At 39.2% G+C, this 21,765-nt stretch overlaps 4 protein-coding genes across 5 annotated transcripts; 3 read left to right on the plus strand and 1 right to left on the minus strand.

Moving 5' to 3' along the window:
- Positions 1-358: 358 nt before the first annotated feature.
- Positions 359-4,282, plus strand: kbtbd12 (kelch repeat and BTB (POZ) domain containing 12). Its single transcript, XM_085456842.1, has 6 exons — positions 359-520; positions 871-2,027; positions 2,119-2,389; positions 2,569-2,719; positions 2,832-3,029; positions 3,124-4,282. Exons 2-6 carry the CDS (start codon positions 955-957, stop codon positions 3,291-3,293), a joined length of 1,863 nt encoding a protein of 620 aa, XP_085312968.1. The 5' UTR covers positions 359-520; positions 871-954; the 3' UTR covers positions 3,294-4,282.
- A 25-nt stretch (positions 4,283-4,307) lies between these two features.
- On the minus strand, positions 4,308-7,870 carry iho1 (interactor of HORMAD1 1). Its single transcript, XM_085456843.1, has 8 exons — positions 7,760-7,870; positions 7,494-7,560; positions 7,123-7,261; positions 5,918-6,054; positions 5,792-5,840; positions 5,611-5,695; positions 5,328-5,443; positions 4,308-5,228 (listed from the first exon to the last, which is right to left on the minus strand). The coding sequence occupies exons 2-8, from the start codon at positions 7,544-7,546 to the stop codon at positions 4,521-4,523; spliced, it is 1,287 nt and encodes a 428-aa protein (XP_085312969.1). The 5' UTR covers positions 7,547-7,560; positions 7,760-7,870; the 3' UTR covers positions 4,308-4,520.
- Positions 7,871-8,643: 773 nt separating this feature from the next.
- lg5h1orf159 (linkage group 5 C1orf159 homolog) lies at positions 8,644-14,142 on the plus strand. 2 transcript variants are annotated; one of them, XM_085456848.1, is made up of 10 exons: positions 8,644-8,848; positions 10,103-10,237; positions 10,468-10,548; positions 10,643-10,727; positions 11,429-11,524; positions 11,612-11,668; positions 11,790-11,924; positions 12,037-12,062; positions 12,189-12,213; positions 12,457-14,142. In XM_085456848.1, the coding sequence occupies exons 3-10, from the start codon at positions 10,477-10,479 to the stop codon at positions 12,558-12,560; spliced, it is 600 nt and encodes a 199-aa protein (XP_085312974.1). In that variant the 5' UTR covers positions 8,644-8,848; positions 10,103-10,237; positions 10,468-10,476; the 3' UTR covers positions 12,561-14,142. The 2 variants fall into 2 exon arrangements, with proteins under 2 accessions (XP_085312974.1, XP_085312973.1); XM_085456847.1 differs by lacking the exon at positions 10,103-10,237.
- Positions 14,143-15,375: 1,233 nt separating this feature from the next.
- perm1b (PPARGC1 and ESRR induced regulator, muscle 1b) lies at positions 15,376-21,553 on the plus strand. Its single transcript, XM_085456853.1, has 4 exons — positions 15,376-15,490; positions 16,209-19,057; positions 19,137-19,253; positions 20,670-21,553. Exons 2-4 carry the CDS (start codon positions 16,234-16,236, stop codon positions 20,753-20,755), a joined length of 3,027 nt encoding a protein of 1,008 aa, XP_085312979.1. The 5' UTR covers positions 15,376-15,490; positions 16,209-16,233; the 3' UTR covers positions 20,756-21,553.
- Positions 21,554-21,765: the final 212 nt, after the last annotated feature.

Consider the following 21,765-nt stretch of genomic DNA (forward strand, 5'->3'; position numbering starts at 1 on the left):
CTTTTTATGAGAAACTCTGATTTCTGAAGCTTGTGCACACACAGTATGCACTGGGTCTTTAAGAGAACACAGTCATGAAATCTGAATCCAAACTCAGAGCAACATCTCATGCATTTCAGAGCGGCATGCATGTAACCAGGGCAAACAACCTGGAAAGAATTACCCCAAATGGTGGGCAATTTAATTCTGATGAGTGAAATTATGAATGACAACATAAAATATAATAACAGTTATTGTTGTGACTGCTTTAAAACCTTCTCTTCAAGGATCACTCAAAACCTTCTGACCCACTTGTTGTCTGCCACAACACTATCTATTTTTGGGTTACCAGCTCAGAGGGCAGCAGCAGAGGAGGGGGTACATATCTTTGCCACGCATTTGCTCAGGCCTCGCTAACCCCACCGACTGTGACATTCGGCAACATCAACAGCACATGTAGCCTGTTTAAAAACAGATATGCACTGGTCTTTTTAGATTGAAGACGGTCTTTTTAGTACGCCAAGAGAAGCTGATGCATTTGGTAAGACTAATTTTTTTAAAGGGAATAAATGCTGCAGTATGTGTCTGCTGTCATAGTGATCTGTTACAGTGTTACTCTGCTTCTACACTTCTATATGTTGATCTATATATTGTACACAAAGGCTAATCTGAAAATGTCATGTCATCGTGTCATGATGGTGGTGAAAAGATAAGGCACTGCTTAAAGTCTCTTTTAGACTGTACTGATCTTAACTGAAACATTACTTCCTTTTTATCCACATAAGCTTGATTTTATCAAACCTTTTTAACCAAATTTCACTCTATCATGCACCAGTGAAACATCGGGAGTGACAACCTTTAATTCTGTGTGCATTTTCTTCTGTTTTTCAGAAAAAGCCTCATTAGTTGTTCAGGGTGTATAAAACCTCCTGTTTAAATTTGTAAATAACATTTTCACCGACGTTTTGAAGCATAATGGATCTTACTGCTAAACATGGGCTGCTGCTGCTCGACCAGCTGAGGAAGATGAGGGACGCTGAGCATCTGACAGATGTGGTGCTGGTTGCTGAGGGCGTCAGCTTTCCCTGTCACAGAGTTGTCCTGTCCGCCTTCAGCCCATACTTCCGTGTTATGTTCACCTGTGGCCTGCGTGAGTGCAACAACAGAGAGATATTCCTGCGTGACACTCCTGCAGACAGCCTGGCCCTCCTCTTGAACTACATGTACTGCTCAGATCTTCCTCTCACTAATGGCAACGTACAAGGCATCTCCATAGCAGCTTTTCTTCTACAGATGGATGATGTCTTCACTCGCTGTCAGCTGCACATGATGGAGAACATGGATGCCTCTAATTGCCTTGGTGTATATTACTTTGCCCGTGACCTCGGTGCAGAGGAACTGGCTGACCAAGCTCAGCGCTTCCTGAGGCAGCACTTTGTCCAAGTGTGCCAGAATGAGGAGGTCTTGGAGTTGGAGGCCCATCAGCTTGGAAAGCTTCTGTCATCTGACGATCTGAATGTGTCTCGGGAAGAAACCATTCTGGATGTGGTCCTTGGATGGGTCAAACACAGTACCCTGGTGGATGGAGAGGTACGTGTTCGGCATCTCCCAGAGCTCCTGCGGAAGGTCCGTCTGCCACTGATAAACCCCGACTACTTAAGAGAAGCAATAAAGAGAAACACAGCCCTGCTGGCTGATGCTGAGTGTCTGGAGATTATGAACGAAGGACTGGAGGCCACGGCTTTGCATCCCGCGGCTGCACCACGCAAACTAAAGCTGCGTTATGGCATGGAGACCACAGATCTGCTGCTCTGCATTGGCAATGACAGTGGCGGTATCAGGTCAAGGTATGGCAGCTATGCTGAGCGCAGCTTTTGCTTTGCACCGTCCACAGGGCGAATTTATTACATCACCTCACCTCGCTACGGAGAGGCTCTGGGGTATGTGTGTGCTGGAGTTGTGACTGAAAGAAATGACATCATTGTAGCAGGAGAGGCAAGTGCTCGCAGAATGGCCCGACAGAAAGACACCAGTGTTGAAATCTGCAGGTAAGAAAAGATATCTGAAAGCACTTGACTGATTTGCCTTTGGTTACCCCACATACAGAAGATACTAAATGTTGCCAGATTTGATTTCCAGGTACATGGTGGAGGCCCAGGGAAGCTGGGAGCACCTGACATCAGCAGAGTACCGTGATTCTTATGCTCTGGCGTCACTGGGAGACACTCTATACTTGCTGGGTGGCCAGATGAAGCTGAAGAACCAGTTTCTCATCACAAACTGTGTGGAACGCTGGTCTCTGCAGGGTGGACCCTGGCGGAGCGCAGCACCCCTTCCTTTGCCTTTGGCTTGTCACAGCGTGGTCAGAATGAAAGATCGCCTTTATGTGGTGGGCGGTCGAACCCCACAGGTGAGGCAAAATAAAAGAAATCACTTTCCAGCTATTTAAACACATTCACTTTAAGTCTTATAAACTAAAGATACTTCTTTTACACATTGAAGGAGAGCTCTTACTGTATCCCTATGTGACCCTTCTCTGACTGCACCTGCTCTGCTTTGTCATATCATTGCTCCCCTTCGACCTTCCAGTCATACCGGATGGATGAGGAGCCCGACTGTCTTAGTAACCGCCTCTTGGAGTATGATCCAAACACAAACAAATGGACAGAGCTTTGTCCCATGAAATACTCAAAGTACCGCTGCAGTGCTGTAGTACTCAATGGGGAAATTTATGTGATGGGTAAGATGAATTATTTTGTTAAGCTGCCAATACATTTGAAGGAATTTCATTAGTGCCATTGTGGTGGCCGTCCTCTTTGAACTGCACTGATTTTTGCCAACTTCTTTCTCAGGTGGTATTGGTTGTGAGGGTGTGGACCGTGGACAATCCCGTCACTGTCTCAGCGCTGTGGAGATTTACAACCCAGATGGAGATTATTGGAGGGACGGACCTCCTCTGCCATGTTCCCAGCTTTCATTGCGTACCAACGCCTCCAATGCTGGTGTTGTGGGAGGAAAGATTTATGTTTGTGGATATTACAAAGGAGCAGGTAATGAAAAAGTATCCATACCTATTATGCATAAAATATTTAGCTCCCCCCCCCCCGTGACTGAATTTCCACTCTGTGTATTAACTATCCTTAGATCGCCATGATGACATAACAAAGGACATTCTGGAGCTAGACCCGTGGGAGAACCGGTGGACTGCGGTGGCTCGGCGTGCTTTAATGCATGACAACTATGACGTCTGCTTAGTGGCAAATCTCAACCCAAGGGGACTCGTATCCCCACCTGCAGACTTAGTAAAGCTGTGACACCACTGTCAGTCAGATCAAAGTCTGCGAAGGAGAATTAGTGAAGGAAATTAATCATTAATGCACTTATTGCACAGCTTATGGCAATCACTTTTTTCAAGCAAGAAAGCTCTTAGTACTCTGCATGAAAGAGACGTCTATGGTTAATTGCTTGGTTGCACACCGGGAAGTAGGAAAGCAATTTGTAAATACAATATATTTGTTGCTTCTTAATGTGTTGTGTAACAGCTGCAAAGCGGATTATCCCAAACCTGCAGCTGTGTAGTATATCTGGAGTGTTATTAGCAGCTCCAGGAAAGGATTTTCTTTGAGGGATATATGATTATAATAGTGGAGTTCACACTTTGATAAAAAATAAATAAATTATAGCAAAATTCTGGCACTCGGCCTGTTTTTGACAGGAAAAAGATTTTTTCAAGACAACCATGCTGAAGTTTGAAGCCACTTAAAAAAGTTATTGTTTTTTAAATTAAATACATTCATATTTATTGAACATGTTCTTTTAAGTGCAGTGTAAATGGCAAGTAAGGAAAAAATGAACAGTTTACCATAAATTACATATATTAATTCTAATGGGTAAAATCAATGTAGGTGTAGAGGAGTGATTATTTAGTAACCACCACTCCTGTGTTCTAAGAGCCCAGTGCAAGTTGAACATGTTTAAAGATGCACTGAATAAAGCTGCAGTAAACTTGGTCATGTGTGTGTCTGGACAGACGAGGGCAATATTTCTTCTTTCTTTAGAAACTTGGATGATTCTTGCTGTTAAAAAATGGTTATTAAATGCATAAAATTGAAAAGAAAGAAAATCATGCTAAAACACACCCTGGGTTTTACAGATGTTTGTGCCAGTTTATGAAATGTCAATAATCTTTCTCAGACTGGGGGTCTCTGATGCACTTTCCACCTGAATAGCTGTGCAATTAGGCTTCCTGGCTGCTTTCTTGCTCTGGTTCTGGTTTATATATATATATATATATATATATATATATATATATAAATAAAAAAAAGAAATTATAAGGTCAACAATTTTAATGCTTTGTGTACAACACAGTGCTCAGTTTTTTTTTTACAGCTCTTTCACAAAGACAAAAGGGAACACATTTCCAAGAGAACACAGGTCAGAACTAATAAATACAAATAATAAATATAGATATACTTTTAGTCTTTTCTGCTCTATGCTCTGAAAATAAATAAAGAACACATTTTGGCACCTTTAATTATTCTTTAAAAGTCTAATTCAGAATCAAACAGCTGCCACAAGCTTCCTGGTTGTACAGTGGAGCCCTGCTCTGCTGACAGCTTCTCTAAGATGGGGTCTATTTCTGTGAGGCACAGAGAGCTGCTGCTGTCCTGAGACCAGAAGCTCAGAGGCGTGATGAAACAACCTTCAGTTTCACTGGATCTCCTCTCCTTGTTAAGTGGCACCAGACTGCCTGGACTGACACTGTCCTTGCTGCTCACTGTGCTCATGTCACAGCTCTCAGGTTTCTGCTGTTTGTTCACGAGAGGTTGACGGTTTTCATCCGAGACTGCACCCTTACTCCTCTGTGACAAAACCAGGGGTCTCTTTTTGGGCCTTCTTTGTCTCTGAGTAAATTTCTGCTTTCCAGCTAGGTGGCTGCGATTACGACGGGGAACTTCAACCTGGTGTTGTTCAGCGTTGTATGACGCACATGTAACCTGTGTGCCTTCAAGCTTGCTGTTGTGCAGGATGCTGGACACCGACTCCTCTGGTGCTGGTGACGTCTGCATGGTGTTATCCATCACTCCCTCAGAGCGGGGTTTGGACAAGTGCTCTGAGAGTAAGGCGCTGAGCAGCTTCAGGGCCTCTTCGAGCATGTGTCCTTGTCTTCCCTGTTCCTCTCTCAGACCCTCCAGACTACTTTTTAAGTTTTGCAGATGTGAGTCAAGCTCTGCTACAGTGTCTCCATTCTACAGGGTATAAATGAACAGTTATACTCCTCACTCATCAGAAACATTGCCAATTAAATCTCATTTCAAAATAAAGAACACGACAGACAACATCTTCACCTTTTGCACTGTTTCCTTAAGTTGTGTCATCACATCCTGTTGGGAGTCCATATTATTTACCAAAGTCTTAAACTGCTGGGAGATGTGGCCCTGATGATTGTCCAAATTATTTTGCACTGGGATGAACAAATAAAAACATTAAACACAGAATAAAAATGACAACGGCGTTAGAAGTGGATTGCTGCGCGGCAAGCAGCACCATCTGCTGGTGTTAATATTTCCTTTTCAATACATCAACTTAACCATGTTTTATAAAAACACTCAATTCAACAAGGAAACTTACATGTTGATGTGAAACTGTCAATTTTTTCAGAAACTATTTGGCACACTGCTGCGTTTCTCTCAGTGCCAGCAACCAGCTGTTGAATCTGAAAAGAACATTTTTTTGTTTTCAAATTAAAAACATTTTAAAGAGAAGGTCATCTGAATTTGAATAACTAGAATCAGTTTACGTTATCACTTACATTGCTAAGTGTTTCTCTGATATGCTGGCATTCTTTGGCTAAGTGATCACTGTTAAAGCAAAAAGCAGGGAAAAAAGGTTACGTAGGGATTTAGAGTTGCATATTTGAAATGACAAAAAGACGCACCTGTCCTTTTTTTCTTTTGCCTTTTTCTTGTCTTCTTCAAATTTAGCCAGTATTCCTGAAGTTCTGGTTTTATCCTTCAAGTCTCCAAGGAGGAGAGGCTTAGTGTGATAACTGCTTGAAAACTTTGGGTCACTCCCCTAAACAGAGACAAAATACAAATGTTAGGAAAGCAAGAATTATTTAATATGTTTGTGTGTGCGCGCTTATGATCCCATTAGTTTTTGTCACACACATAAACAACTTTTATGGTATTGGAAATTCAGAAATGCTTATTTTTCATACAACGAACATCTACTCATTTCTTTACCATATTGTCTTTGTCATTTAAATATTTGACATTAATGTAAAAATGGCCAAGCTTTAACAATTTACAGGTAGAGTTAATTGGCTTTGGAAAAATCCAGATTACAGACAAGAGTTAAAACTAAATAAGAGCATGCTAGAAATTAACACAGTATTGCAAATGAAAAGAGGAGAGCTGCAGCTCTATAAAAAGAGAATAATTAGCTGAATGAAAACAGGTGATCTGACTGGGGAATTGGGTTAACAGTAATAAGTGTGATGAAACAAAGACAGTAAAACGCACAGTGGTTTCATGGAGGAAATATGTAAAGAAGGGCTACAGTCAAAGACCTGTAAATGTTAGTACAAGTGGGAGCCAAAGTTATAGATTTGGTTGAGTATGTAGTTTCAAGACTGTATAATATACACAAAGAAAATGCAAACCATTACTACAATATTTGCCTCGTCGTTAGCCCTTTTATGAATTTAACAGGGTGGAGGGAAAAATCAATACAGCATTGTACTGCGATTTTGATAGAGACACCAAATACTGATATTTTATTAAATAAAATTAAATATTCTTGGAATACTATGAACAAGAGCACTCATCTCCTGAAATAACATCAAGTGAGATCTAACAGATTGCCAACATGTTGCCATCAGTGTGAATGAGTCTTTGTCAATGAGCACAATTCATTTACAAAGTTTAACTGTGAGGAATAATTTGCGTTCAAAAAAAGGTGACAAATTGCAAAGTAAGTTATTGCAGTACTCCGACGTTAAAAATTGCAATAATATCATATCCTCATTGAAGTATTGTATTAATATCATATCGTGGGGTGTTTGGTTATTCCCATTTCTAATGCTTGGCTTTGCATTTCGTAACCAAGAACCATCTGCAAGGTGAACATGGGAAATCCTACCTCTTGTGAACTTTGCTGGGAAGTTCTGGAGGACAAACTCATATCCTGAGATGCGCTCTGAGAATTTTCATGCCAAAACTGAGACTCAAAGAAGATCTGAGAGTCTGACAAACTGGAGAAACCACTGGTAGATGCATTTCTGTTTGCATTTTCATCCCAATGAAGTGTAACAATAGAGAAGAAAACACAAACACAGTCAAATTATGTAGCAAAACCATTTAGTAACCTTTTTTTTAAAAATTGTGTTTACATGTGTTTACATGAAAAACTTCAAATGTTTTTAGAATTAAAGGGAAAATAGCAATGTTATATGTCAATAACAAGAGATTAAAAAACAGAAAAAAAATAGTGTAGTGGCACATTTTAATTACCTGCTTCCAGTTGGGATATTTAGCATTTCCTTTATATTTCGTATATGATTCATTGCTCTTTGGTTATCTGTTTGTAAAGATAATAAGTTAGCCACAGTCTCATCTAACTGTCATATTAGCAGTACAGTAGCTGACAGGTAGATATTAGCAAGTTGTTCACAGCTAGAACATCAATAAAGGTCTTCAGTAAAAAGTAATCTTGTTAACGTTAGTGTGTATAGATGTTATATCAGTAATTCACCACTGAAATATATTATTTAAATTACCTCACAGTTCTTACAGATGTGATTATTGATAGCTAGCTGTGTGAAACGTAATTAAAACTCCCGCCATCTGCAGAGGCTGCGCTGCGTTCAGTGGCCGTCGGAATGTGTCCTACTGCAACACACCTGAATAAAATTAGTAGGTCATTATTAGTAAGACTATAGAACTTGATTGTATGCTGAGGTGGCAGTTCAGCCATCTGATTTATGTTACAGCAGCTCATGAGTGAATGAGCATGGTGCAATAAAAAGTAATTTTACAAGTACATTTTCCAAACACATTTTCTTACATTTATGTAAATTTACTTGAGTAGGGTTAGGGGTTGCCACCTCAGCATGCAGTAAAGTTCTATAGAGTCTTGCTAATGACCTACTGATTTTATTGAGGTGTGTTGCTGCAGGGACACCGGTCCTTGAGAAAGTTTTTCTTATCATACAGAGATGCTTTATCAATCCAAGTATTTATTGACATGCCTTGCTCACCCACCCATGGATCTATCATTTTCAAACATCTGCAGAAATTAGATTAAAGATAAAAGCAATACAACAAGCTAAACAGGACTGTAAAGTGGTCCATTATTATTAAATGAATTATTACTAACACAATATTGTTTTGTACTTTGTTTAAAAAATTTCAGTTACTCTGTAAATCCTGTGAAAATATTTGAGTGTTCAAAACTGCAATTTATAATTTCCAAACCCTCGCAAATTCAAGAGCGTTGTGTGTACTGATCCATTATTAATATTATCATTATTACTGGTACTAGGAGGAGGACGAAATGGAGAATGAGAAGAGAAATAAAACAAATGTTCTGCTTGTTATTCTGTTCTTTCTCACAGGAGCGTCGCCGTTCTTATAACTCTTATTTTGAAAGGCGTTTCCGGAAGTTTACATGCTAAATGTAAATCCGGTAGCTGTGAGCCAGTCGTTGTAGGATTATCTGTTTGTGGGTCAACACCAGAGGTGTTGTGATGAGCAGTCTGGCAATAGCTGTTACTATCTGAGTGGTAACACCTCCGCGGCGGACGAGACCAGCCGGTTACTAAACCGCGCCTAGGAGTTTGGTCAGGCCAAAGCCTGGTGTTTGGCTGGTAAGTTAACTTTTTCTGTCTCCACACTCAGCGGCTACTGATGTTGTTAGATTGTAAATATATCCGATCATGTGAAAAAAGGTTTAGATCTTCAACTCGGTAGTTGGGCGTTATTTTAACTGCTACAACAATCAAGTTAAGCCTTCAGCTCGGTGACAGGTGCTAGCTATCGCTGTGTAGCTTCACTGACGTTAGCTCGTTGCGTGCAATTTAGCTTTGCTGCTTTTCTCCTCAAATAATTGTATTGTGCCGCAGAGTTAGATGTAAAAGTGTAGTTTTTCCACAATAAAAAGTTGTGGGGGGAAATAGTGAAAACTACTTTATTAACAACAAAAAAAGGGCTATGCATTTATTTGTGTTGTCATGAATGTTCAAACTGTTTAATGGTAACTAAATTGTAGTTTACTATCAAGCATATACTGGATCTTCCACTGTTGTGATCAGACAAATGTATTCTTATATTAACTAAGTTAAAGCAGTTAGAGACAAACATATTTACCTACAGTACTGTGCCTTGAGCCATCCTTCATATCTTATTTTGTTTTCTGAAGATTCTTTAAAGTTTTTCTTTGGACATTGGATGCTTTTTCATTCCTTTTCAGTCCATTCCTTGTACCTGACCATTTTTTTAAATTTTGTTAGACCACTTAACACTGACCTGTGAATCATTCAAGCATAAAAGACTCGCCTAATTCAAAGGATGAAGCAGTGTTGTGTCTACCCATAACAGATAGCTTAGCACCTAACCAGTTTTTCTGTCTTTAGTCATTTTGTTACTAGTAACTTGTCACAAAACCACATAATTCGTTCCCATTTATTTAGCCGAATCTCAAAAAAAGAAAGAAAAAGTTGGCACAGTTTGACAGACAGAAAAAAGTATCTTAGCGACAACAAAATGATTTGTAAAGTAAAAACTTAACATTTGCTGGCATGGTGTGCAGCATGACCTTTAAAAATAAGGAAACAGGACAAGTTTGTTTAAGTAATCCAAACCGATTAATAGTATGTGAATGTAACTAACTGCCACAGGATCTGAAAGATCATCTGGCCCAGTTGATCCACCTACTGTTCACTGAACACTCATCAGAAATGGTCTGAGTGTAATCTTTAAGAAAGGACAACCGTAGTATTCCAAAGTATTAAATAACTGGAATGAAAATCAGCGGCAACAAGTGTTGTTAAGGAGTGATGAAATTGTTTGTTTGTTTGTTTTTTCTTTTTGTCAAATTCTTGGTAAATCTTTTGTGACAATAGGGAGTGAATAATTCCTGTAACCGGAAAAAAAAAAACATCTGCAGAACCTGACTATGTGAGGGCAGACATCTGCTTCGACCGGTTGGGGAAGAGAGGAAGGTGAAAGCAAATAGTGTTACAACAAACACTTGGCAGGTTAGACAGGCACTTAACTGCAGAGGGCTCAAATAAAGTCTATAAGTTGCATTAGGGTTGAATAAATAAAAATAAAAAAATGATTTAAGATAAGAAAATCTGAAGCCAGCTCTCATTACTTACTGGTTTTCTAAAAGGAAATTTAGCCAGTATGTAGGCTTTATAGACATCCTGTTTATGAAATGTATTAAGTTGTCTGCTTTTTGTTTTTGTTTGTTTTTTTCTCCAAGGGTTCAAATATGGCTCTGCCATTCCTTCTGGTCTTTGCTGCCACCGTGATTCTTATCAGACCCGAGACGCCTGTAACTAAGGTAGGAAATGAACGTTACCTAAGGCAAAAGACCAGCTCATGCTATGTTCTGCCGATGTCGATCTCTTAATCTATGCATGCTTCTCTGCTTACAGGCCCTACATCAGAACTCACTTGAATGTTGTGGTGATAAGCAAAGAGCTAACAGTTCATGCTCAAATGACACCCACTGTGAACCAGGTAGTGTGGATGTTTTTAATGTCTCATCACTGACGAACACTGGGAGAAAGCATATTGGCCTTATTACGTTGGCTACCACTGAGATTTGACCCGTTTGACATCATTGTTGTTATCAGTATACGATTAGGCAGAGTTAAAAGACTCAGAGTAGTGCAGAGCCTCTGATTGTTAAGTATTTTGGAAATTTGTGCGTATGGTCTCTTTAGTCTAGTTGACCTAAATTATTCCCTATAATGACTCAGAATAATTCATTTCTGAAGTTTGGAAAAAGGCTTGCTGTGCATCGCACTTGTGTGTTAATGTTTAACTACGCATTTGAAGATCTCAGGGATTAAATGTGCATTTAACACTTTGTTTACTTACGATCAATGTCGGCTGTACGTGGCCTTTGATATAAAATGAGTTTGACATCACTGATATAGATGATTTATTCTGTACAGTTGGGATTCAAAGATAAGTTAAAAACAATTCTGCCTTTTTGATACATGAATGGAAACAGCATTTAGCAGCTACTTAAAGATATCTGCGTGATATATCGCCATGCCCTGGTACCTCATCGGATTATAGAAACTGCAGTTAATTTAGTGTATCAAACTGGAGAAAGACTTGTAGTTTGTCGCTACAGCACTATAAATACTCAAATCAAAGTGTGTAAAAATTCACACTATGTAATACAGATGTCATTCTCTTGAATTTCACAGGATGTTTCCTGCGCGTCCTCGAGAACACCAACACCGTCTGCATATTGTGCGACTCGGCAGCTGTCGATTTAGAAAATATAACAGTCTGCACCTACAGTAAGGACTCTGAGCTCTTTGCGTGTTGGATTGTGTCGCTCATGTTTGGGTCGTTTGTGTTAACACGCCTTTTTCTGTGCTTTCTAGACTACACACTGGAGCGTAAAAATCATACAACTGTAACGACAGTTGTTCCTAAAATTGGTAAGATGTGCAGACTGATTTCATGCGGTGTAATATTCCTTGCATGGTTAGAGACGGGAATGTTTGATGCAGTAAATGTCTGTCAGTTCATTTCCTGTTTTTGTGCTGTGTTTTTGTGCAGGTGGCCCTGGTGTGGCAGCCTCTCTACTTCTGGGAACGCTGTTGATCAGCCTCTTCCTGATACTCTCTGTCGCCTCCTTTTTCTACCTCAAACGCTCCAACCGACTTCCAAGTATCTTCTACCGCCGCAACAAGGGTGAGGAGCACTGCACAGTGACTCACAGTGACACGCTTTTGGTGCTGGCTTTGATTTTGTAACTTTCTTTTTTCCCCTCCAAATGCAACATTATGTTTTTGTTCTTTTTCAGCCTTCATATTTCAACCAAGTGAGACAGTAAGTGGATTTTGACTTTTTGTTTTTTTTAGTAGTAGTAGCATATTCAGAGTGTAGAAACTACAAATCTGTTTTCAACGAAGTCTTTGTGCGTCAACTGTTTAACCTTTGCTCTTTTCCTTCCAGGCTGTTATGATCCCCTCCTCGTCAGGTGAGATGGCCACACTCTCTTTTGTAAACTGTAATCTTTGACCAGGAAGTATTATGTGAAGCAGCAGTATTTGGTATTATTCATGAGGATGCATGGAAAATTTTTCTATTTAAAAACAAAACAAAACAATACAAAAAAACCACACAAAATGAGCTCAAACATGCTAATTGTGATTACAGTGAATGTGTCCTCCTGTTCCTCTCACAGATGATTTTATGACCCTTCATTTGCTCTCTTTTCCAGTGAGGAAACCCAGATATGTCCGAAGAGAGCGACCCTCTGCTTCGTCAACACTGAACAGTGCAACCATCACGACAACTTCATCTGCTCAAGTTTATAATGTGTAGGGTGGGGGGTGCAGGTAGGAGAGAGAGCTCAGGAACGCCGTAAGATTTACAAAAGGGTGAAGGAAGACAAGATGACTCTAATAAGGATGGCCAAATTTAACTGTAGCTGCTTTTGCTGGGCTGTTAATTTTTCTCTATGTATTGAGAGTATAACAAAAAACTGACCAGTATCAAGTAACTAACTTTCTGGGGCTCTGAACTGTCTTGTACTCAATTAGTTATTCGTTAAAAATGAAGCAGCCACGCAGTCTAGCCGTCCCAGGAAAAATGGCTCATGTTCATGTGCAAGTTTGTCTTTTCTTGTGGTGAACGAGAGTTGCTCGTCTCACGATCATGCCTCAGTTTAAGTGGAAATGCTGTCGGCAAGCGTTTTTTTTTTTTTGTTTTGTTTTTTAATCTGCTGCGTTTGGTCAGAGAATCTGAATGAAGAGTTTGGTGAACGTGGATGCCTGTCAGGTTTGACTCGTAAACCGTTCGTCGCGTCGACTTAGCGACAGAACGGGAACATGCGATAGACATTTTGTTTTTACTTGTGTGCTATTTATTTGCATTTTGTAACTGTGCACTGAGTTTTACTGCTTAGAATTAGGCTGACAGGTTAAAAGACGTGTCATCATAGTTTTATTTCTTCTCTGGTGGACCAGGTCTGTAGGCACTGTATTGATGATGGATTGTTTGATTGTATTTTGTACTTTTGTTGTTGCCGTTGTATTTATTATTTTTGTAATCAGTCAAGGTGAATGTATTCCACGTGCATAACACAGAGCATGCATTGCAGTTGCATGCTCATTTTTTTTTCCATTCCATGTGCAGAGCCAATGCTTCACTCTTTTTTTTTTTTCCTTTTTTTTTAAAGAGCTGTGATCCTGCTGATGCATATAAAATAAGAGTTCCTCTTTTTTCCTGTCAAAATTTAGAATTTCCAAACATCCCCGTGCACTTTATACATCTGAGGTCTTCACTGGACTTTGGACCTTGATTTTTTTTCTTTCTCAAAGAAATCAATGTTGCTATTTAGTGTGATTGAGATCTTTTTTTTTTTTTTTTCTGTTGCGTAGACGGCAGCTCTGTTGTTGCATTTTGAACATTACTTGATTACCATTAACTTTGCCAAATGTATGAAGAATATGGCTTTGTCCTAAATGCTGTTACTGTGATGACTCTGCCATTATGAGCTTTAAATGGAGCCAGGAAGCATTTAATCACTATGCGTCTGTGCTAATAATTGGGTATTTGAATTATGACAAGTGGCCTTTTTACTGTAGCTCCAATCCTTAACCCTATCCAAGTTCTACATTGTAGTTTTGATTCACAAGATGGTTCTAAAAGTTATGTCTGTCTTTAGCATGTGTGGAGCAATCTGAACCAGATAGAAGGCAGCAGTCATTCCATGAATATTCCTCTTTTGGCTTCATGTGTTTACTGTTGTACAAAAAATCATAAGCTAAAAACATGTACATATTGTTTTATACAAATGATGTATCGTTTTTGTAATGATGTACATATTCTAGTTTCAGTGCCATGAATAAATTCAGAAGATCTAAGTATTGTTTGCAGAAATAAAGCACCTTTCATAAGCCAATGCAAAGTTGCCTTTTTTTGTCTTTACTGTTGTTTTGTAAACTCGAATGAATTCTATCCGCTGTCTTGAGAAGGGAAAAGGTTAAATTGTTCAAATTAACTTACAAAAAAAACCATTATTTATAACATTGACAATATTTATACTATTAAAATAATACAGAGAAAGCAAAACCACAGAGAAAAACTTTAAACAATATACAATCTATAACAATCTCAGAGAGTGCAAATCCCCCTGAAGGGCAAAGGCTGTACTACAACTTTACGATGTTTTTTTTTTTTTTACAACATGCTGATGTCAACCTTTTATTAAACATGATAACTTCAGCTTTTTCCTAATTTGTGTGGCCTATGACCTTGAGGCATTATTGAAAGTGTATTTTATGATCATCTTATTCTTTACAAACATTCCTATTCCATATGACTGAAGTTTTTTTTTTCTACAAACTGTAAAATCTTTAATCTCAGATGTTAACATATGTTCGTGCAGTGGGTGATTTTGTGAAACTTAATGATTTTTAGTGTGATGCCACAGGGTGTCATACTGAAAAAATATGTGTGTTGTGCAACTCTTTTAATGCGATATATTACTTGATATGATGTCTTGGCATTTCTTTTCAAGGTCACCTTTGACCTTGGACGTTAACAGTGAAGGTTAAGGTCAAATGCTTTGCCATCCTAGGTGCTCGTGACCCCAAGACCTAGTATTTTGTTGTTGTTTCAAGGTGATCCATACAAAATTTAGGGTAAAAGTTTTGGTAGTTTTTACTCATTTTCATTTTTGGTGAAACCCTGACCCGTTTTTCACAAAAAGTTGTTAGAAGTATCTACAGATGTGAAAACTGCAAAAAACAAGACTGCTGACGTTACAGCCAACAAAAATTTAAGAAATCGATCAAACAAGAACACTATCATTTCCTAAATGTTGCCGATACAATCGAAGGAAGAATTTTAAAAATAATTTTCAAGATAAAAGACATTTTATGAAAGTTTTTATGAAAAGATTTTGTTTTTTGGAAAATAAATGCATGTGTTTATGAATGACAGTAAAAATGTTTGGATTTCTGTCGTGTTTTAATGTAATAATAGAACTTATATTGCTGTTATTATTATCAGGGTTAATATTTTGGGGTGCTGGAATGTCTCGTGTCTGGCAGTCGAGGGAAGGACGTTTGCACCAGGAGCTACATGTGACAGGACATACTACTCTATTTATAACATCTGAGTGCAAGGGCCCAGTCTGACATATGCAAGGGCAGATGGACATCGTAGCTTAACTATTCCTGCAGGAAAACGCAAAGCTACCTCGAAAATTGGATGATTTAAAAAATAAATAAATAAATCTGCATCAGGTAAGCCTCTGCATATTTTACTAAAGCACATTTAACATAATATAGTGTGGTTATACAGCTCGTGGTTATGGATACTGCTGGTAAGATATTTTGCAGTATTGACCCACAATAGTTTATATTCTGATAATATTAATTAGGACAAAAAAGTAATACTAATGGTATTTTACTGTTACTTAAACAAAACCGCAGAAAATGGCAAATGTATTGTGTTTGACACATTGAGGCCTATCATAATCATTTTTGAGATTTTCCCTATGTTGAAAAGGCAAAACAAACCCAATGTAGATGTTTGTTAAGTTCATATGTTGTTCCCTGACACTGGGCAGCTGATTTGTTTTCATATCAGATTATATGACCTGTTTTCAAAGATCAGGGCCCTGGAGTATTTTGGGGTTTGTTATGGAGCTTGTGACTAAGGTGCTTTGGTGTTACTTTGCCACTCTGAAGTCTCGCTCATTCATCAAACTTTGATCTGAGAAAGCTTTGCCCTCTACACAATGGCTTCCTTTAATGACAGGTGATTATAAGCAATGTTAAGCCTAAGACAAATGCACATGCTCTATATTTAACTCAAATGTGTTGACGTAACCATATCTGCTACCAAAGATACCAAGAATGGATTGTTATGCATCACTCAAGGCCACTTTAGTTAAGCTTATGCAAAAAAAAAAAAAAAAAAATCCGTTTAAGTATAAATATATATTCTTCTTTTTTTTAGATTGAGGAGCATGTGAATTGTCAGAATGGATGATTTAGATCACAGTATTCACATTGCAGAGGATGACTGGACAAGCTTCTATGAGGAGAGTGAGGAGTGCAGTCTGCAGCAGCCTTCACTTGCCTGCCTTGATGATGCCAGTCTCACAGATTCAGAGGATTCGGGAAACCTAAGCTCAGCTGTCAGCCAAAGCCAGCAAGACTCACAGCAGAATCCTGATAATGACAAAGATGGAGATACAAGCAACACAGCAGAATGCACCGAAGAAGAAAGCTCTAATTTGTCAGTGCCACTTAATCAGCCGGAGGATGCTGCAACAAAATCTGAAGAGGACTCTGAAGCATATCCTAAATGTCCTGCACCAGTCCCAGAGGAGACGGGTTACAGCGCTACAAACACTCTGCAAACTGAGCTACTGAATAAATCAGAACATCTGACAAAAGATGGAGAAGTGCAGCCAGAGAGTGAACCGCTTTCTTGTCACCAAACAGGATTAAATGTGAATGAGCCAGACACGACAGAGAGGGCTGTAAACGAAGATGTAAGGAGTGTTTCTGCAAGAGCAGAGAAGGAACGCTGGTTTGTGACAGTGAACGATAATCCCGCACGATGGCGAGCACGTCCCACCGCTGTAAAAAAAAAACGAAGACAAAAAAACCCCTTTGAGAGACGTCATGCGTGCAACGCTACTCAGGAGAACTCACCTGAAAGTGGTGTAAAGTTAGAGATGAATAAAAATAAACCTGCATCTCAGGCAAGAAGGGAATCTAAATCAAACCAAAACCAAAAATCAGGCAGCAACCCAAGTTATGAACACAACGTGGAGGTAGGAGTCATTTCAGAATCATCACAAGCGGCTTTAATATCTGATGAAGAAGACAATTTTCCATCACTCAAACAAAATATTCTTAAGCCGATGATGAAGAGAAGCAAAAGTGAACCAGACAGCTCAGCTTTGATGGCACGAGACCCACTCACGCATTCACAGATGGAGAATGAGGAGTGCGATGAGCTTGAAGACAGTGCTGAGTTCCTCTCCGTTTACAGTTATGATTCAGAAAGCTATTTGTCAGCAGCTGAATCAGTGGAGGAAACTCAGCATCCTCCTCAACACCCAGAAATGTGCCGCTCGTTATCTTTGACATCCGGCTGCCAAAAAAAAGATGCTGACTCTACACAGGACGGACAAATGCATTCTTCTTTTTCCACCAATGTGTCAGCTGCCAGCTGTAAAATTTATGAAGCTACCGGCGCTGTGCCTTCCCCGATGCATCCATCTGCCAACCAAAGAAATACAAGCATGCCAGATCATATCCCCCCATGTGAAAATGAAACACACTGCTTGATACTCTTGGACACACCTGGAGCCCAAAGACATAAAATCAATCTTTCAGTACCTGGTTTCTCTAAGGAAGAACAGCCCTCCCCTCTCTGTGTTCCTGATGTAACAGTAAAACCTTGCTCTGAGGAAGACTGCCCAGAAACATATGCCAAAGCTGAGGGTCACAGTCGACCCGTGTACGCCATCTCTGCTTTTTGGGATGAAATGGAAAAATTGACAATAAATGACATTTTGCAGCTCAGAATGAATAGAGGCTCATCACCTATAGAAACAGGAGAAGCCACGACACCAAATGTAGATGAATCCCCAACAAATCATGACCCTCTGGTTGACACTGTGGAGTATAATTTGTCTTGCAGCACTCCCATGGATATTTCAGACACAGCAGACTCGGACTATTTTACGCAGGCTGACGAATCTAAGCCAGACCAATCAAGCTGTGAGTTTTCCACCTCAGATTTTGAAGAGGAGTACTGGCAGTTTGTTGGCCCCAGCAGGAACCCCAGCCCTGACCCTCACAGAAAAAACAAGCACAGCAGGAGTGACTCTCCATTCTTCTCAAACGATGAGTCCACATGCTCAGAAGGCAGAGAGACGCCTGTGCCTTTAGAGGACTTTGCAGGGCAGTGTTTTGACAGCCAGAAGCCCCACACTTTGACCTCAAGCACACTTGCATTGCCTAGACAGTTAACCAAAAGTAAAAGTATGCAGAATATACAAACTCTCAACAGAGAGAATGCATCTTTGCCTGCTTTACTTGGTAGTGATGAAAGTAGTCTGTTTTTTAGCAGATGTCAGTCTTTGGCAGAAAACACTGCTTTTAAACTAAGTGACAGCCTGGGAACACAAATTCCTCTGTCTTTTCTATCCAGCACAGACTTTCTTGATTACCAAATATCTTACCCAGAGGTGTTTGAATACTTTTTCACAGAGGATAAAGTAAACTCTGACTCCAGGCACTTCACTGTTTATGATCCAAAAGACATCTCCATGCCTCCTGTCTTTGACTATGCTCTTTGTTCATGTAGAGATGAAATGTCTTTCTCTCCTCTTCACTGCAACGAGGAGAAACCCATCCCCATTTTCTCTTGTTCTCATCCTACTGTCAGAGAACTCACACTGCCCAAGGTGGGCAGTGGGTTTGCACTCAATGTTTTCTTGAGTGCAAACTCTGATGAAGTGGATGACATCTCTCCCCTGAGAATTGTGTCTCATTCTTTCATTCAGGCCCACCAACATGGATCCACAGTAGAAGCAGCCGTGGGTGGATCTGCCAGCTGGAAAAGTTTACTGCCGATAAGAAAAATTCACTTCCATGATAAAGGGAGCATATGGTGCAGAGGATCTGGTGACTGGGTGTTTCCGGTTGACTTCGAGAAGATACCCAGCAGGAGAGAAGATCCAGGGGCACCGGTGCTGAGTGTGGGAAGGGTCTCCCCGGCTTCTTCGCAGCTGTTTAGAGAGCTAGAAGAGCAGCATTTCATTTTGGAAACTATACAGACAACAAGTAAACATGAGCTTACGTAAAATCAGGAGACATAAATGTAAAAATGCAACATATTTAATTTCACTTTTTGCCCTTACAGGACACCAGGGCATCTTCTCCACACTGAAGCAGTCAGACATGTGTTTAGTCTGCATTGCCTTTGCCTCCTGGGTACTAAGATCCTCTGATCCAGAGGCTGCTGATGCCTGGAAAGCAGGTATGATCATTTCTGAATTTATGTTCGTCTATCAGTCATAGTCAGTCGTGATGTTTTTTTCCATTACTTTGCTATGTTTCCTGATAAAATTTAGGGTAACAATTTATGATTGGGCACCCTTTTCAGTAGTTAATTTTGAAAGTACTGAATAGGCAAATTTTAAGTGATTAGTAGTTTTTTGGTATTTTTGTAGAAAAATAAATTATTTTCCCATCTTCCATCAAGTACACCTTACTCTTGGGGCACAGGCGATGTTATGGAGAGGCTCAACTCTAAGGTACTATATAGATAAGAGTCAAAGGAGCTTGCAAAGAAAAGCGTCTGGACTTCTTTAAGTTGCTTGAAGACGTTTCACCTCTCATCCGAGAAGCTTCTTCAGTTCTAAGGTCAAATGGTGGAGAGTCCCAGATATAAACCTAGTGGGAGTAACCCCCCACAGAGGGACAAAAGGACCCCCTTATGATCCTCTAATCGCCTGAGCCACATATAGATAAGAAGACACTGTACACTCATTTTGATAGTTATGTTTGAATTGTGATTATAAAAAATCATGTTTTTATGTAAGTTGGTAAGAAAGAACAGACCTTATTATATTTATATTGGTAAAATAAAAGGCGCAAGATTGATCCACTTCATAATATGGCCCGTGCCCTAAAAAGTACTTATGATGTAAGATGGGGAAATATGGTTTGTTTCAAAAATTACAATTAAATTGCACACTACTAAAAATTACTTATGCAGTACTTTAAATCACTTACAGTACAAATTGTGTCTCTTTTCCTGTAACATTGTTGAAAGTGAGGCAAAGTTAATCAACTTCATAATATGACCCGCACCCCAAAAAGTACAGTGTACTTACAACGTAAAGGGAACGTATGGGGAGATATCGTTTTGTACTTAAAATTTATTATGAAGTACTTTAAATTACTTATAGTATAATGTGTGTCTCTTTTTCTGTAAGCTACCCAAAATTTAAGCAATACATAAAAGTACCTAGGCATTACTTACATTTATTTACAATATAATTATTAGTTTTTCCCTGTAACATACCTGAAGTTATGCAATACTTACAATTACTCTTGAACTATAAATTACTTACGTTATTTACAGTCTAATTATTTATTTTTTTCCTTTAAACACTTGACTTGTACCCCCTTATTCTAGTGTACCTACTTTTAAGTATTTGTAGGCAAATTTAATCACATTCGATTTTCAAATCAAATACACTGAAATTCCATTTAGTTACTAGAGAATTGCATCTTTAGTTGTAGGCTTTATTATGAAGTTTTGCCAATTTTAGTAAGGAAAATAACTTTTGCCTTAAAACATTAAACATTTTCCCTGTCACATGTTTGTGTACTAGGTGATCAAACATGAAAAGTTGAAATTCAAAATAACCATGGAAATCCTTTTCAGCTCTACTAGCAAATCTGAGTGCACTATCAGCTATCCGGTACCTGCGGCAGTATGTGAAGAAGAGGAATCCTCAACTTGAATTCTGATATGTACATACAAAACAAACTACTTCCAGCCATTCTCACTTGGGTCCATGGATAAAAAGAAATCCACTGTATTTATATTTTGCAAAATGTCTACAGTTAAAGTACATACACAAAGTTTAAAGCTGCAGCCCGGCATGAATTGAGAGAGATGAAAGTTGTTTCCAGCCTCAGTTGTTCTGGTGCAATTTTTAGGTCAAGTATGGACAGTATGTGACAAAGATATTCAGGATTTATAGCTTCAGTGTGAAAGAACAACAATGCAGTTTAGAGCCACAAAGCAGAGATTTTACAGCGATATCAGGCATTTTAACGTTTTATTAACTTCAGTGTGTCACTTCTGGGTAGGCCTGAGTTGATACAAGGACCATAACTAGACATTTTAGATTTGCTCACCACCTTCCACTTTGAATGTCTTGTTGTCCTAAAACACACAGCTGCATAATGTCAGAGCAGCTTAATTTCGACCAGATGGAGAGTGTAAGTGGTTGTCTGTGTGGAGGAAGAAAGGTTTTGCTGTAGATGTCTCATATGTATTTTGCTGTATGTTGGAGGGAAAGGTTAAATAGTTGACAGAAAAGCTTTGAATACAAACGGTGGCTCGCAAATGTCTTTGTTTGAGAGAATCTTAAGACAAAGTCACGTCTGTGTGATTTAAGAGGTGTTTAGAGGGGCTCTGGCATTTTTCAAACATTTTCTACAAGATGAAATTATTCAGATTCAGCTGAATAAGGTTAACTCAGCTTATTATTGTGGAAAATCCTGGGTAAATTAAAATAAATAAACTGGTTTAGTGTCAAATTTGTTTGTTTTCTTCTTGGTTCCGTTATCAGGTAGGGGGGCACAGAGGCACAAGTGGGGAGATGTTGGTTTAAAATTATTAAAAAGTCAGCGCAAGATCTCCTATGATGATGTCACATCCTGCAGGTGTACAAATTTCAAGCTAAACAAATTTCTCATTAGTACCTTCAACAAAACACAAAAGACAACAATTTATATGTTTAGTTGGTATT

This window comes from Copadichromis virginalis, linkage group LG5 (genome assembly GCF_057382275.1).
Source record: "Copadichromis virginalis isolate Kocher_CV1m ecotype Utaka linkage group LG5, C_Virginalis_male_GT1.1, whole genome shotgun sequence".
In the NCBI taxonomy this organism is placed as follows: domain Eukaryota; kingdom Metazoa; phylum Chordata; class Actinopteri; order Cichliformes; family Cichlidae; genus Copadichromis; species Copadichromis virginalis.